Source organism: Bubalus kerabau, chromosome 12 (assembly GCF_029407905.1).
Source record: "Bubalus kerabau isolate K-KA32 ecotype Philippines breed swamp buffalo chromosome 12, PCC_UOA_SB_1v2, whole genome shotgun sequence".
Lineage (NCBI taxonomy): Eukaryota > Metazoa > Chordata > Mammalia > Artiodactyla > Bovidae > Bubalus > Bubalus kerabau.
Genome location: NC_073635.1, coordinates 88,041,853 through 88,058,348, shown reverse-complemented (window position 1 = coordinate 88,058,348; position 16,496 = coordinate 88,041,853). Strand labels below are relative to the sequence as shown.

The 16,496-nt window shown below is 40.9% G+C and overlaps 1 protein-coding gene across 1 annotated transcript in view; it reads right to left on the bottom strand.

Moving 5' to 3' along the window:
• Window positions 1-16,496, bottom strand: part of MYO16 (myosin XVI) — a 518,261-nt gene that overhangs the window by 282,336 nt on the left and 219,429 nt on the right. Inside the window, exons 8-9 of the mRNA XM_055543007.1 lie at window positions 9,743-9,818; window positions 6,890-7,043 (exon numbers count right to left, since the gene is read on the bottom strand). Of these exons, the coding sequence (XP_055398982.1) occupies window positions 6,890-7,043; window positions 9,743-9,818 (230 nt within the window). The remainder of the gene's footprint in view (window positions 1-6,889; window positions 7,044-9,742; window positions 9,819-16,496) is intronic.

Genomic DNA, 16,496 nt, shown 5'->3' with positions numbered 1-16,496 from the left:
GATCACAATAAACTGTGGAAAATTCTGAAAGAGATGGGAATACCAGACCACCTGATCTGCCTCTTGAGAAATTTGTATGCAGGTCAGGAAGCAACAGTTAGAACTGCAAATGGAACAACAGACTGGTTCCAAATAGGAAAAGGAGTACATCAAGGCTGTATATTGTCACCCTGTTTATTTAACTTATATGCAGAGTACATCATGAGAAATGCTGGACTGGAAGAAACACAAGCTGGAATCAAATTGCCGGGAGAAATATCAATAACCTCAGATATGCAGATGACACCACCCTTATGGCAGAAAGTGAAGAGGAACTCAAAAGCCTCTTGATGAAAGTGAAAGTGGAGAGTGAAAAAGTTGGCTTAAAGCTCAACATTCAGAAAACAAAGACCATGGCATCCGGTCCCATCACTTCATGGGAGATAGATGGGGAAACAGTGGAAACAGTGGCAGACTTTATTTTTTCTGGGCTCCAAAATCACTGCAGATGGTGACTGCAGCCATGAAATTCAAAGACGCTTACTCCTTGGAAGGAAAGTTATGACCCACCTAGATAGCATATTCAAAAGCAGAGACATTACTTGGCCAACAAAGGTTCATCTAGTCAAGGCTATGGTTTTTCCTGTGGTCATGTATGGATGTGAGAGTTGGACTGTGAAGAAGGCTGAGCACCGAAGAATTGATGCTTTTGAACTGTGGTGTTGGAGAAGACTCTTGAGAGTCCCTTGGACTGCAAGGAGATCCAACCAGTCCATTCTGAAGGAGATCAGCCCTGGGTGTTCTTTGGAAGGAATGATGCTAAAGCTGAAACTCCAGTATTTTGGCCACCTCATGCAAAGAGTTGACTCATTGGAAAAGACTCTGATGCTGGGAGGGATTGGGGGCAAGAGGAGAAGGGGACAACAGAGGATGAGATGGCTGGATGGCATCACTGACTCGGACATGAGTCTCAGTGAACTCCGGGAGCTGGTGATGGACAGGGAGGCCTGGCGTGCTTCGATTCATGGGGTCGCAAAGAGTCGGACAAGACTGAGCGACTGATCTGATTTGATCTGAAGACATTCATCTGAGGATAGTCTCATTCACCTTAGAGGAGTTCTCAACAATTATCACCAAAGAAACTTTAAAAAAGTCTCTTAAAGTAAGTTGAATCCAGAAGTGCTGTGCATTACGAAGGGAGTTTCTGAATACGTCAGGAGTTACACAGTCGCTTAATCATTGAGAACAAGCCCACAAGACACGGGCCACCCGCATCATCCTGTGTTGTATGACAGCGTGTTTCCGACACAGATGGACCACCTAGAGTCAGCATGAACCCCCAAGGTAAGGGCACCGTCCTCAGCAAGTCAGTCCCACTTCGGATGTCAGCCACAGGTCTGGGCATTCCCAGGCCACCTGCACTTTGGAGCCAACTAGCTACAAATTCAGGTGTTCCCTCAAACTTTCTCAGGTTAGATGGTTCCCTGGAATGACTTAAGAAAGCCTTATACTTAAAACTGCATGGCTACAAACTTCATTTGGGTTTTCCCATAACATCCCAAACCAACTTTTTGGGAGCTTCAACATGAAGTATACAGACCAAGATAAACAGACACACAAGGTAAGGTCTTGGAGGGCCCTAAAGTCAGGTCCTGTGCCCTCTTTCCATGGAGCAAGGGCACATTATCATCCTAGTGTATCGGTATGTTTATCAACGAGGAACAGAGGTTAGGCTGGCTCAAAGCCCCCATCCTTATCCTGAAATCGCATCATTGGATTTTAGATGCTCAGAGTGAACCAGGTCAAAGGGTTGGGTGGATAAGACGTGGACAGATGGAAAACAGTGGCCCCATCTTGTTCTAATCCTATGGGCATCTCTGTTCAGAAAGCGAGTTCACAGAAGACGGCAAGGACCGTGAGCGAGAATTTTGTTGAGGCCACCATCACCCTAATACCAAAACCAGACAAAGAAAACTACAGGCCAATATCACGGATGAACATAGATGCAAAGATCCTATTTCCTTTTGCATTGCTAAGTTGACTTGTTCATTTTACCTTTCCCCTGAAGGCAAAAGGTAGTTTTCTTTCTTTGTCTGGTTTTGGTATTAGGGTGATGGCAGCCTCAACAAAATTCTAGCAAACGGAATCCAACAACATCCTAAAAAGGTCATACATCACGACCAAGTGCGCTTTATCCAAGGGAAGCAAGGATTCCTCAATATCTGCAAATCAATCAATGTGATACACCACATTAACAAATTGAGATAAAGTTCAATTTGAGATATGATTATCTCAATAGATGCAGAGAAAGCCTTTGCAAAATTAAACACCCATTTATGATAAAAGCTCTCCAGAAAGTAGGCAAAGAAGGAACATACCTCAACATAATAAAAGCCATCTACAATAAACCCACAGCAAGTATTATCTTCAGTGGCAAAAAATTGAGAACATTTCCTCTAAAGTCAGGAACAAGACAAGGGTGCCCACTTTCATCACTACTATTCAACACAGTTTTGGAAATTTTAGCCACAGCAATCAGAGAAGTAAAAGAAATGAAAGGAATTCAGATTGGAAAAGAAGTAAAACTCTCATTGCTTGCAGATGATCCTCTACATAGAAAACCCTACAGTCACCACCAAAAAATTACTAGAGCTAATCAATGAATAAAGTTGCAGGATATAAAATTAATACACAGAAATCCCTTGCATTCCTGTACACTAACAATGAGAAAACAGAAAGAGAAATTAAGGAAGCAATCCATTCACCATTGCAACAAAAAGAATAAAATATGTAGGAATAAATTTACCTAAGCAAACAAAAGACCTATATATAGAAAACTATAAAACACTGATGAAAGAAATCAAAGATGAGACAAATAGATGGATAAGTATACCATGTTCATGGATCAGAAGAATCAATATAGTGAAAGTGAGTATACTACCCAAAGCAATCTATAGATTCAATGCAATACTTATCAAGCTACCAAAGGTATTTTTCACAGAATTAGAACAAATAATTTCACAATTTGTATGGAAACACAAAAAACCTCAAATAGCCAAAGCAATCTTGAGAAAGAAGAATGGAACTGGAGGAGTCAACCTGCCTGATTCCAGACTATACTGCAAAGCTATAGTCATCAAGACAGTATGGTACTGGCACAAAGACAGAAATATAGATCGATGGAATAAAACAGAAAGCACAGAAATGAATCCCACACCTATGGACATCTTATTTTTGATAAAGGAGGCAAGAATATACAAGACAATCTCTTTAACAAGTGGTGCTGGGAAACCTGGTCAACCACCTGTAGAAGAATGAAACTAGAACCCTTTCTAACACCATACACAAAAATAAACTCAAAATGGATTAAAGATATAAATGTAAGACCAGAAACTATAAAATGAGGAAAACATAGGCAGAACACTCACTTGCTTGCTCAGAAATCATAGCAAGATCCTTTATGATCCACCTCCCATAGTAATGGAAATAAAGGCAAAAATAAACCAATGGGACCTAATTAAAAGCTTTTGCACAATGAAGGAAACTATAAGCAAGGTGAAAAGACAACCTTAAGAATGAGAGAAAATAATAGTAAATGAAACAACTGACAGAGAATTAATCTCAAAAATATACAAGCAGCTCATGCAGCTCAATACCAGAAAAATAAACGACCCAATCAAAAAATGGGCCAAAGAACTAAACAGACATTTCTCCAAAGAAGATATACAGATGGCTAAAAAACACATGAAAAGATGCTGAGCATCACTCATTATCAGAGAAATGCAAATCAAAACCACAGTAAAGTACCATTTCATGCTGGTCAGAATGGCTGCTACCAAAAAAGTCTACAAACAATAAATGCTGGAGAGGGTGTGTTGGTGGGAATCCAAACTAGTATGGCCACTATGGACAAGAGTATGGAGATTCCTTAAAAAACCTGGAAATAGAACTGCCATATGACCCAGCAATCCCACTGCTGGGCATACACACTGAGGAAACCAGAACTGAAAGAGAAAGGAAACCAGAATTGAAAGAGACACCTGTACCCCAATGTTCATTGCAGCACTGTTTATAATAGCCAGGACATGGAGGTGAGCTAGATGTTTATTGGTAGAAGAATGGATAAGAAAGTTTTGGTATATAAACACAATGGAATATTACTCAAGCTATTAAAAAGAACACATTTGAGTCAGTTCTAATGAGGTGGATAAAACTGGAGCCTATTATGCAGAGTGAAGTAAGTCAGAAAGAAAAACACCAATACAGTATATTAACACATTTATATGAAATTTAGAAAGATGGTAATGACAACCCTATGTACAAGACAGTAAAATAAACACAAATATAAAGAACAGACTTTTGGACTCTGGGAGAAGGTGAGGGCACAATGATTTGAGAGAATAGCATTGAAACATGTATATTACCATATGTGAAATAGATGACCAGATCAAGTTTGATGCATGAAACAGGGCTCTCAAAGCTGGTGCACTGGGACAACCCAGAGGGATGGGATGGGGAGGGAGGTGGGAGGGAGGCTTTGGAGCAGGGGACACAGGTACACCTGTGGCTGATTCATGTCGATGCATGGCAAAAACCACCACAATATTGTAAAGTAATTAGCCTCCAATTAAAATAAATTAATTTTTTTAAAGGAAATAGGAAGCTGGGGGTTTAAATGATGAAGAAAGATGGGCAACTGTAATTCAGATGAGGTTTTATTTGTTAAATCTTCATAACGAGGACTAGAGATAAAAAGTGGGAGAAGAAAAAATTATAGAAGAGAAACTGTAGATTATATGGAGGAGAGAAGACATTTTAAGTTCTTTATAACTCTATGCTTCTCCTATCAATGAATATGCCCTGATCTGTCCTGGGAAAAATAAGGAAAGGGGAAAAAAAAGGAGGGGAGCTTGCAGAAGATCTCAGCAATGGTGAGGAGAGCAGACAGAGACCCAAACCTGCCCCAGACGCTGGGTGTTGTAACCACTGACTCCCACACTACTGGTGGTTAGGAGAGAAATGCTGCTTTGTAAATGACGCCTAAGAGATTTTTAAAGAAATACATTTCTGTTTCCTGTCAATCATGTCAATTGTCTGATTCACTTCATGCATGGCCTCTACTTGAAAATGTCCCAACGTAGCTCAGTAAATTGTTGCCCAAATCAATCACCACTGTGAAACTGTGATAAAAATCAACAGCTAGTCTTATTTTTTCTCTAAAAAATACACGCATTTACCAGCTTTAAAGAAAGTGTTCTCATTCATAATGTTTGTGGGCTTCTTTATAGCTGAGGTTGTTGTTTTTGTTCAGCTGCTCAGTCGTGTCTGACCCTTTGGGACCCCATGGACTGCAGCACACCAGGCTTCCCTGTCCCTCACTATCTCCCAAAGTTTGCCCAAGGAGACTTCAGATGTCCACATTTTTCCTTCCCACACTAAAACAAGGTCTGAAAGTCAACTATAGAAATTAAGAATTTTTGCCTTAAAACATAACTATACCTAGTTATTTTCATCCTGTTTATTCCAGTTCATATTTATTTCTAACACTACAAAGATAGAATCATGAATGATAAAAGAAACTTTACAAAATATCTTAGTTGTTAAACTAAACAAGTTTACCTGTCACTTGAGTTGCTCTTCAATATAATTTTTGATTTTATCCCCGAAGAAAGTCTTAACATTAGACTTAATCTCCACTGCCTGACAAAACAGATTCGGAGATGGGAAGCACCTTCCTCAAGGTCCCACTGATTGTATGCAGCAGATTTTTGCTTTAGTCTGAAATATTTTTCCCTCGTGCATGTATCTTACCGAGATATAATCTACGTAGCACAAAATTCACACTTTCATGGAGTACAAGTCAGTGCTTTTTAGCACGTTCACAAATGTGTGTAACCATCTCATCTACTTCCAGAAAATTTCCATCATTTCCCTAAAGAAACCCCATATCCATTCAGAGTTACTTCCCATTTTCCCCTCACCCTGCTCATCCAACTACTAATGTACCTTCTGTCTCGGTGCATTTGCTAATCCCAGGCATTTCATTATAAATTCAGTAATACACTATGTGGCCTCCTGTGTCTGACTTTCTTCATTTAGCATAATGTTTTTAAGTTTCACCTTGTTTATAGCATATGTCAGTCTTTAGGACATACTTTAGATAGTAAGAAATCATTAGTTTTATACTTAAGACAGAAAACAGTGACTATTTGTATTAATTCCCTCATAGCTTAGTTGGTAAAGAACCCGCCTGCAATGCAGAGACCCTGCTTTGATTCCTGGGTCGTGAAGATCCCTGGAAAAGGGATAGGTTATCCACTCCAGTATTCCAGGGCTTCCCTTGTGGCTCATCTGGTAAAGAATCCACCTGCAATGTGGGAGATCTGGGTTTGATCCCTGGGTCAAGAAGATCCCCCAGAGAAGGGAAAGGCTGCCCACTCCAGGATTCTGGCCTGGAGAATTCCACGGACTATATAGTCCATGGGGTCACAAAGAGTCAGACATGACTGAGTGACCTTCACTTCACTTCATTTGTATTAATATTCCCTACTTGAGCAAATTTAGCCATGATGATAGTTACTGGAAATCTCTTGGTTTCTCGTTAGATAGTTATTGGTTCAGTTAGAAATATGGAATGTACTTAAAAATGCTATCATTGGTCTCATGATGACAAACTGCATGAAGGACTGAAATGGTGATGCTTAAACATCAGAGGGTTTTCACGCCTGACTTATCTACTGTCCACAAGCATCTTTCAGCAAACACCGATAGGCAGGCTCTAACTTTTGGCTGCGAGACAGGCTTAACGTTCACTGAAAGATGACAGGTGACTAGAGAGGATGCCCAAGGAGGAAGACTGAGTCCTCGGGAGTGAGGTCGACGACTTTGTGATCAGGGAGGAGGCACTCACAGCTTGCTGGGAAGGACCGGAAGGTCAGGGACGATCTCTTCATAAGGGTCCTCTTGGGCCAAGGTCTGAACACAGAGAGACGCCTGCGTTTTTCCTTCCCAGGCAGACTCGGCCTTCAGCAGCATTTCCTCAATCAACTCCGACGCGGCGACGTCTGCAAGAAACCAAGAGGCGATCGGAGCCAGTGAGTGCTAACGTCACAGGAAACCGCTCCCTTTCAATGACCCTGCTACGCTTACCATGCTACGACTTATCAACACACGAAGCAAAACGAAAAACATGAAAAGTCCACGGTGGGAATGCAATGGCAGCGTCACCATTGTGAAAGACCATTCCTTAGTACATCAGTGAGTGCATATTTAATTACAAATGAAAAGAACAAATATAAAAATAATGTTCATGGAGTGGTCACGGGTAAAATGCGAAATCACTGAGAAGCCAGGCTTGACAGAACTTAAAGTCGGTTTTCCTCCATGAGAATCTCCCTTCATCCTGGTGAATATGAGTCAAGAGAGGAAAAGAGCTGTACCCTCCCAACAACTGGGCGCTTATAAAACGGGCAACAGGCATTCTACAGGCATTCTTCTAAGTGGGCAGATGGACAAGTAAATACTCGGTTGTGCCTTTAAAAAACAGTGGGTCTGGCCTCTCTCCATAGCCTAGTTTTCACTTTCAATAAGAAATAAAAATAATCATATTTCCCTACAAATCACACATTAACAATGACATCCGAACATTCTCGGGCAGCACTATAGATGTGCATTAATCAGATTTACGCTTGTTAGCAACTGAAACTGAAAATCAGCACATCCTGAAGAAAAAGTCACATTAATAACAATTAGAAACCTGATGACCACAGCTGCTCCTTTTGGACCCTCACGACTAAATTGTGTAACCTCCCGTGTCCATGAACTTGAGTTACATGGCTTTACAGGCTGGGTGAAGTAACTCACCTACTGCAAGAAGATATTTAAGCCAGGATTTGATCATCATTTGCTTTAGATCAAATCATTCCTGTGTAATGAGTAGGAGACAGCTCAGGGCCCTCATCTGGGGAGATTATTTCTGTACCAAGAAACAGCGCTACGTCAAACTGCTTTTATCCCCTGGATAGTCCTTCATGTGTTCATTCCAAATTCAAAGAACACAAAATAGCAAGAATAGAATGTAGCAGTGATGAAATGGTTTTTCTGTGCTCAGGCAAATGGGTGTGTCGCTCACTGTCCTTTGCACTATTATCTAACTCCTCGCTCTTACAGTTGCATGAGATGCCGTGTACCCTGTGTCTGCTTGAAGCTTCTCACTGCCTCGAAGTCCTCTGTCCCTCGTGTGTGTGAGAAGTATTTTCATTCAATCAGCAATGTTTACTAAGAATCTACTTTGCACCCATCACGATGTCCCCTGTGATCAACACGGCATGGAAAAAGGATTACGCGGATGCTAGATGCTGCGTGAGCAAAGCAGGCAAAACTGTCTGAGGCTCATCAGACACAAGGCCTGCGGCGGCCGGGGCGAGTCTAGACCAGCAGGTTAGTCACTCCTGGGGCTCTGGGACTGTCCCTGCCAATCGCCTTGGGTCTCTCTTTTTTGGCAAGTTGATACTAGACCTGAAAGGTCAAAGTGTGACAGACAGGGGTCCCTGCAGTCTGAGGTCAATCATATACACTATTCTCCAGGAGAAACGCCAGAATTACGATCCTGGAAAAACGTCACCTTCTATTAGAACTAGAGTTAACAGAGGACATGACTTGAATTTCCAATAAAAATGTTTGGAAAAGGAATGGAAAAAGCTACAAATTTCTATTTACTCTTTTCATATTTACCATTAAGCACATATTTTTGTAGATAATGGTAAGATTACTACCCTATCATTAATATTAACGTGATTCTGAAGTTTGAAACTATTAAGCTATCTTACAGTGGTTAGTTAAGTCTTCAGTCTATTTTCAGCAAATTAGATGAATAAACATTAGACAATGATACTTAATTCCAATAAAATAAGAAATAGAGCATTGTGTCTTAACTTGGAGGTTTATCAGGTAATCATACTTCGCCTTGAGACACCCAAGGTGATTGAAATGAAATTAAGTTCAGGCGTGACAAGCTTTTAGGTCACTAGAGGAATAAAAATGAGAAGAATAAGTATATTTATGTTATTCAGATCAATTACTACTTTCAAAAATTTTATATCATTTTGTTACTTTTGCTAGATTTTTCTCTTTGTTACTTAGAACTTTTATTTTTTAATATACTAAAACACCTTACAGGTAGTAACATTGTTGTCAACTTTTAAAAATTAGAAAATTAATGTAGCACTCAGGTTTTAAAAGAGTGGCAGAAAGAACTCTAGAAAACTTCAAAAGGTATTTATTAGAAAATAAGCAACATTAAGATTGTCAAAGTTTTAAATTTGGTTGGTAACACTAGTCTTTATTGCCTGCAGTATAAATATTTGTGCAGAAAGAAAAAAATACTATTACCATTTTAGAATACCCTAAGGAACAAGCATGTATTCTAGAAAATGTATTTTAAAGTGAGCGACAGTGCAAGAATCACTGCCCAGAAAATTTAAAGCCTCAAAAGCACATTGCAGTGCAGTACGATGCAATGATCCCTGTAAACGCTGCCGCCGCTGCTAAGTCACTTCAGTAAAGGCTAACTGTCCTCTAAGAGACTCCCGTAGCAGAGCAGTGTGCAGGAATCAGTGACACATGCTTGGCTGGCGTGAAGTGGGGGGTGGGGAGGATTCACAAAGCGTCCCAGGAGACACTGACTCATGCCGTGGCTGGGGTAGAGATGGGCCAGCCACTCCAGGATGACGGAAAGGGGCCCGTTATGATGTTCATGGCTTACCCGAAGCCTTCTCCTCATGGCAGTTCAGAAGGTGTGGATTTGCTTGATGCATCAGAAGAAGCTTCACCAGGTTCGCCTGAAACAGGAAAGGTAACTGACGTAGTAACGATTACGCTGGATGCTCAGGATTCAGCGGCAAAGTGTCCACAGCCACCATCCTCCAGGGGCACAGACGGAAGGGGAATGTGTGACCTACTGCCCCAGAGGTTTCTTACTCTCTGCTCCCAGTCCTTAGTCATTTTTTTTTTTAAATGACATTCAAACTGTTTCATCAATGAACACATTCATATAAAATATTATTCATCAAATAAGGGTTAAATCATTGAGGATTTGAAAAGGTTCACTTAACATTTCTCAGGTTTATTTTAGGGCATTGTTTGAGAGGGAATGGGGCTTCCCTGATGGCTCAGCAATAAGCAAGCCACCTCTAATGCAGGACAAACTGGAGATGTGAGTTCTACCCCTGGGTCAGGAAGTTCCCTTAGAGGAGAAATGGCAACATGCTCCAGTATTCTTGCCTAGAGAATCCCATGGACAGAGTTGCCTGGCAAAATACAGTCGCAAAGAGTTGGACATGACTAGAGTGACTTAGCGTGCACACACACACACACACATGGGAGGGTTTATACGTTATAGTGTGCTTTGTTTTGGGGAAGGAAGTGGCAACTCACTTCATTATCACTGCCTGGGAAATTCCATGGACAAAGGAGTCTGGTGGGCTAGTCTATGGAGTCACAAAAAGTAGTTGCACGTGAGTTAGCCACTAAACGAGTGCTGTGTTTTAGCAATTCATGAAAGTCACACTTCTCATTTCTCTCCATCCATTACAGCACCAGGGCTGAACAGGAACCTAAGGTCCCACTGGACAATTAGAAGAACTTCATCTCAAGTTATCAGAATAAAGCACCTTGATGAGAGAGTAATATATTTTTTAAGTTTATTTTAAGACACATGATACATACAAAGAGTATATATAATGGATATATACCACTGAGAGAGCAAATAACGAGTAGAGTCCCACGCACTCAAGGTTTAAAAACGTCATTCATGGTATTTCTGTGTGTTCTTCTCCCAAATTATCCCTGTTCCTACTTCCCAGAGTTGGCCACTGTCCTGAATTTTGTGTTATCCATTACCATGCTTACTCTGCAGGCTTAGTCCCTAGGTATGGGAGGGCCCCTAATCAACATATCACTTGGCTTCATATGTTGTTGTTTTTTTTAAGTTGTTTTTTTTTTAATTTTATTTTATTTTTTAACTTTACAATATTGTATTGGTTTTGTCATATATCAAAATGAATCCGCCACAGGTATACATGTGTTCCCCATCCTGAACCCTCCTCCCTCCTCCCTCCCCACACTATCCCTCTGGGTCGTCCCAGTGCCCCAGCCCCAAGCATCCAGTATCGTGCATCGAACCTGGACTGGCGACTCGTTTCATACATGATATTATACATGTTTCAATGCCATTCTCCCAAATCATCCCACCCTCTCCCTCTCCCTCTCCCACAGAGTCCAAAAGACTGTTCTATACATCAGTGTCTTTTTTGCTGTCTCGTATACAGGGTTATTGTTACCATCTTTCTAAATTCCATATATATGTGTTAGTATACTATATTGGTGTTTTTCTTTCTGGCTTACTTCACTCTGTATAATAGGCTCCAGTTCTAACCCTCATTAGAACTGATTCAAACGTATTCTTTCTAATTGCTGAGTAATACTCCATTGTGTATATGTACCACAGCTTTCTTATCCATTCATCTGCTGATGGACATCTAGGTTGCTTCCATGTCCTGGCTATTATAAACAGTGCTGCGATGAACATTGGGGTACATGTGTCTCTTTCAATTCTGTCTTCATATGTTTTTGACATTTATAGAAACGAAAGTCCTGATGTATGAATTCTTCTGTGCTTTACTTTCAAGAAATAATACTGCATTTCTGAGCATCCTTGGAGGTGATGGGTTTAACAACCCTTCATTCCTCTGTTTGGCTGCACAGATTGCCTTGTACAAACATATCACATTTTAGCCACCTTCCTCCTGGTGGACGTTCAAGCCACAGCAATCATTCATCTATACTTACAAATAATGTTGTTATAAATACTCTAGTTTATATCTCTTGATGTACGCCTTGTTCAAGATGGCGGTGGTAATAGGCTATGTGCAGAAATCTTCACTTGGCATTGGAGCCGTGAGCAAAGCAACTGTGCTCACCCTGAACTTCTCCTCTCCTACCGAAAGATCCCCATAAACCAGCCCTGCCCACACCTCTCCGTCCTCTGATCGGAGAACAAAGCTTCCACACAGGGGACTATACTCAATATCCTGTAATAGACCATAGAGGGAAAGAATACTAAAATCAGTAACCATGTGTCACTGAATCACTTTGCTATAGACCAGACACACACAACATCGTAAATCAACTCTACTTAAATTAACAAAAAAGAAGAAGCTCCCCTTGGTTCTGAACCAGCTGCTCAACCCCTGTTCTATTGCTGTGAGTGAAGTAGGCAGGAGGATCCTTTCTGCGGCCAGATTTGAAAGGGTCAGTAACAGCGTCTCAGTAATATTCATCTCAATACATGAATATGGCTTACTGCCCCATTTATTTAGATCTTCTTTAGCCTTTATTACATTGTTTCATATTTATATTATATTGTTAAATAGTTTCTAATGTATAAATCTTACACATATTTTGAAAGAAGATTTCTATATATTTTATGCTTTTAATGAAATACTGTGAACAATTTAATGGTTCTTGTTTTGTTTTTTGTTTTTTTTAATTTTGGGAGATTCCTTTGGAATTTTTATTCTTTCTCTTCCTAACTTTGTCCTTCCATTTCTTGGTTTATTATATTGATTAAAAAGGGGCTGGCTTTTCTGGTCTGTGGCTTTGTTGTTTTTGCAACACTTGCGGGTCATTCTCCACCCACACAAGCACTCTGTCCAAACACCCCCGAGTATTTCCCCACCCACCACTTACTGATTTGTTAGTGCTCTCATTCGTAAATGAACTACATTCTAAATAGTCTGTCCCCTCGCTAGCTCTCCCACAGGTCCATCCCAAATCAGGGTTTGGCTTTACAGAACATGAAATATAATCATGTTACAGCAGACTGCTTCTATCTAGGGTTTATTTTTATTTCAAAATATACACAGTTTACTAAAGATGCGGATGTTCTCTTGAAATCTGAAAAGATATAATACATAAAGCAGGGTCCCAGCACATTAAAGTGGGTTAGGAAAGAGTTTTGTTTTATATTAAAAATGTGAGAGATCTGCTTGCTTTTCAACCATAAGAAAGGAAGGGAGGTTGGGAGGAAAGGATGGGGGGCAGAGAGAACAGAGTGGAGTGAGGGAGGAAGGGAAAGTGGAAGAACAGGAGAAAGGAAAGACAGAAACGCAAAGCCAAGAACTAAGTAACATCACTCTTGATTTTCACAATTTGGAAAAAACGGCAGCACCTAAAGGCTTTTACGTCTCGGCAAAATTGTCAGATTGTCGGGAGAGTCTAGCAATCACTCTGCATTTTCTAAATTCAATTCACTCTTCACGGCACTCCAGAGAGAAAACAACCTCCCTCCCTCCACAGCTTCCCCTGTACCTGCAGAGAGCATTTAAGTCATCAAAGCAAATGGTTTCCTACATGAAAATCTTTAACAACAAAAAGTACTTCCATTTTATTTCAGGCCTGTAAAAAACAAACATTCATCTGTGGAATGAAGAAGCTTCTCTCGCTTGGGGAATTCCATTCTTTTTTTTTGAAAGTCAGTAATTCCCGAGAGCTTCCGCTTGGAAATCAAGGAGGCATGCTCCAGAACTAAATTAAGCAGGGTAGTGGTGATTTCACTCTCAGAGTAGTCTGGAACATGTGTCTTAACCTCAGAAAAGATCTTGGCGGTAAATGACTTCAATGCGAGTAGTGAAGTGTGGAACCGAACAAGGACGCCCCTTCACTATTACAGAAGCTTTATAATCACCAAAAGGATCAAAGGGTAGTAAGGTGACTGATGTTCTGCGTGCGTGTGCCTGAGTGTGTGTGTGTGTGTGTAAGGAGGCTCTACATGGCTGATAGAAAATGTATTTAAGCTGAAATTTAAATTCACACTGGCTATGGACTTTACTCATTCCTTGGATAATTATATTTCGGTTTGGATAAGTTCACCAAAATTAATTCCTTGATGGTCATTTTAAATGACTTCTTTAAAAAGTAAAAAAATAAAATGAGTGTTCAAAGACAGCCAAATTCCTAGTTCAGAAGCTAAAAGAGATTGTTTCACTTAATAAAGAGAAATTATATGTTAAAGGTCTCCGGGAATTCAGAATTTATATGTACCCTCCACTCACTGGCTCACACGCTGCATCTTCCTGAGTAAACGTGTCTTAACTCAGGACCATCTGAAAACCGTCAAGTGTACAGACTCCTCGATGGCCTCTTTGGACCGCTAACATGTTCTGCCCTTCATGGGGCTCCCCCTCCATCCTGTGCAGTTTCTTTGGCTCGTCCATCAAAAGCCTCTATATCCAGCCCCACCTGCACGCGCCCAGCTGTCTCCTGGATCTCCACCTGAACATGTCTCCCGTCGGCCCAGGGGTCTCACGGTGTGTGCTCACCCACCCTTTCTTCACACATGTGTTCAGTGACACACTGAGACAGACAAGCGTCTGCACAACTGGAACATTCACTGGCTCTCCTTAATAAGCACTAACTGAGAGCTCTGTGCCAGCCCTCTGCAGACAAGAAACCAGCATTGCTCTCGGTTCTCCCAGACTGGAGAGCTACAAGGACAAATGCTAGAGACATTTCTAACACATGGTCACTGATGTGATGGGACGGATACAGGTGCTAGGCAGGGCGCCTGAGGGGGAATCTCACTGGGACCCAGAAAGGTAGGAAAGACAGTCAGTGAAGTGACGGCTCCGAGCCATGCTGCAGGGCAGGGAAGGGTGAACCAGTCAACACTTCCAAGAAAAGCAAAGAACATGAAAAGGATGAACATGGTGGCCTATTCCAGAAATTAAAAGAAGTTCAGTATCACGGTGTCCTCCAACCTGGTGGGGGAATAGGAAAAATCATGAAGGAGAATTAAGCAGAACTCCTGGCGCATGGGGACTCATGAACTGTGTTACAGAATAGGCATTTTATGTCATCAGCTGTGGAAAGGATGGTGGATTGAATACTTTGTTTGTATGTCCATACAGAAATCTCACTGTAGCCCCACTGTTGAGAGTGGAGTGGCTAAGAACCAGGGGACTCTGCTAGGAGGCTGATGGGTTAATCCGGACACCACAATGCTGATCATGGGGTGAGGGCAGACCCCGAGGATGCACAGATTGGTCGGCCGTGGTGGCAACTCGGGCAGCTCGAAGCTATTCACCAGGGAGGAGTCTGTGGGCGCAGTGGTTTCCCACGTACAAGACAGGCAGGAAAATGACCATGCCCAGGTTTGTGATAAGACAATGACGAAACACAGAAGGAGTGACAGGCGGGGGACGGGAAAAGAAGAGGGTAACTCCCTTGGTACCAAAGGTGACACTGAGGACAGGTGGACAGAGATAACCCACTGGGCACTGGTCCTCATGGGCCGGGAAACTCAAGAGAGGGCTTTGGGGACCGTGATCATGGAGAGTATTCGGAGCTGCAAGTGTGAGATTCTCTGAGGACGTGGAAATGCTGAGAACACAGGGAACCTAGGGTGGACCACTGAGCTGGTTGATATTTGATGCTCAGAGTGGTAGGAGGAAAACCAGACAGCGTTTTCAGTTTTTTCCAATGGAAAATAAATACCCAAAGGAAAAAAAAACCTCTGAATATGTCTCAATTCTTACGTAATTGGGCAAAATGTATTTGAGAATACAAATAACTCCTTTGACCATCAAGATACTCAGATGTGTGATACAAATAATTTTGAAGGGAAGGAGATTTGGATATAACATTTGTATGATTATTTTATCCTTTGTTTCAGGATTGCCAATCTTATTATAAACACTAAAAATATATACAAAGGTAGAAGCAAGTTCCATTTTATGTACAAATCATAAAAATTGTAAAATCAAAGGACTTATTGCTAACATAACTTATTCAATTCCTAGTTTTAGACAAGAATAGGCATCTATTATTCTTCTCACTGGAAAAGTTAATATATTTATAAAGGCAAGATTTAAAATATGTATACATGTCAGTTATAAATCCCGGTACAGACGTCAATTATAAATATTTTTATAAATTATGGACCGCTTTCTTCATAAAGGTATTTATATTTGTAAGACATTTATAAGAAACTGAAGTTGCTATGAACATCTGTAAAAATGTCATTAGTCTCTCCAAAATGTGAGGCTTTCTAAAACATTTTTCCACTCAACTGAGATGTATTTATTTACTTCCTTAGAGAGTTATAAATCTCCTGTGCATATAAACTGATATCCAGATAATACCTCTTTTGAAAGTATCATTCCCAAAATGAATATTAAATGGTATTTTTATGGGTGAACAAGTTTTTAAAATATCGTATGGTTATTTTCTTGACAAAATAATTAAGATGCAATCTGCTCAGAATCCTCTATTAACACAAATCTCGGTTGTTTCTTGGATCTAAATCAAGGAAGAGTATTTTGGGTTTGGAGTTTTGTATTCTAATAGAAAAGCCCTGCTCTGACTCAGGGCCAGCGCTCAGCTCCTGGTTCTGGGCTGATAGATCCAGCCATTCGAGTGCTTCCGTGACTCTGCTGGACACCAGGAACGTACACAGGCCG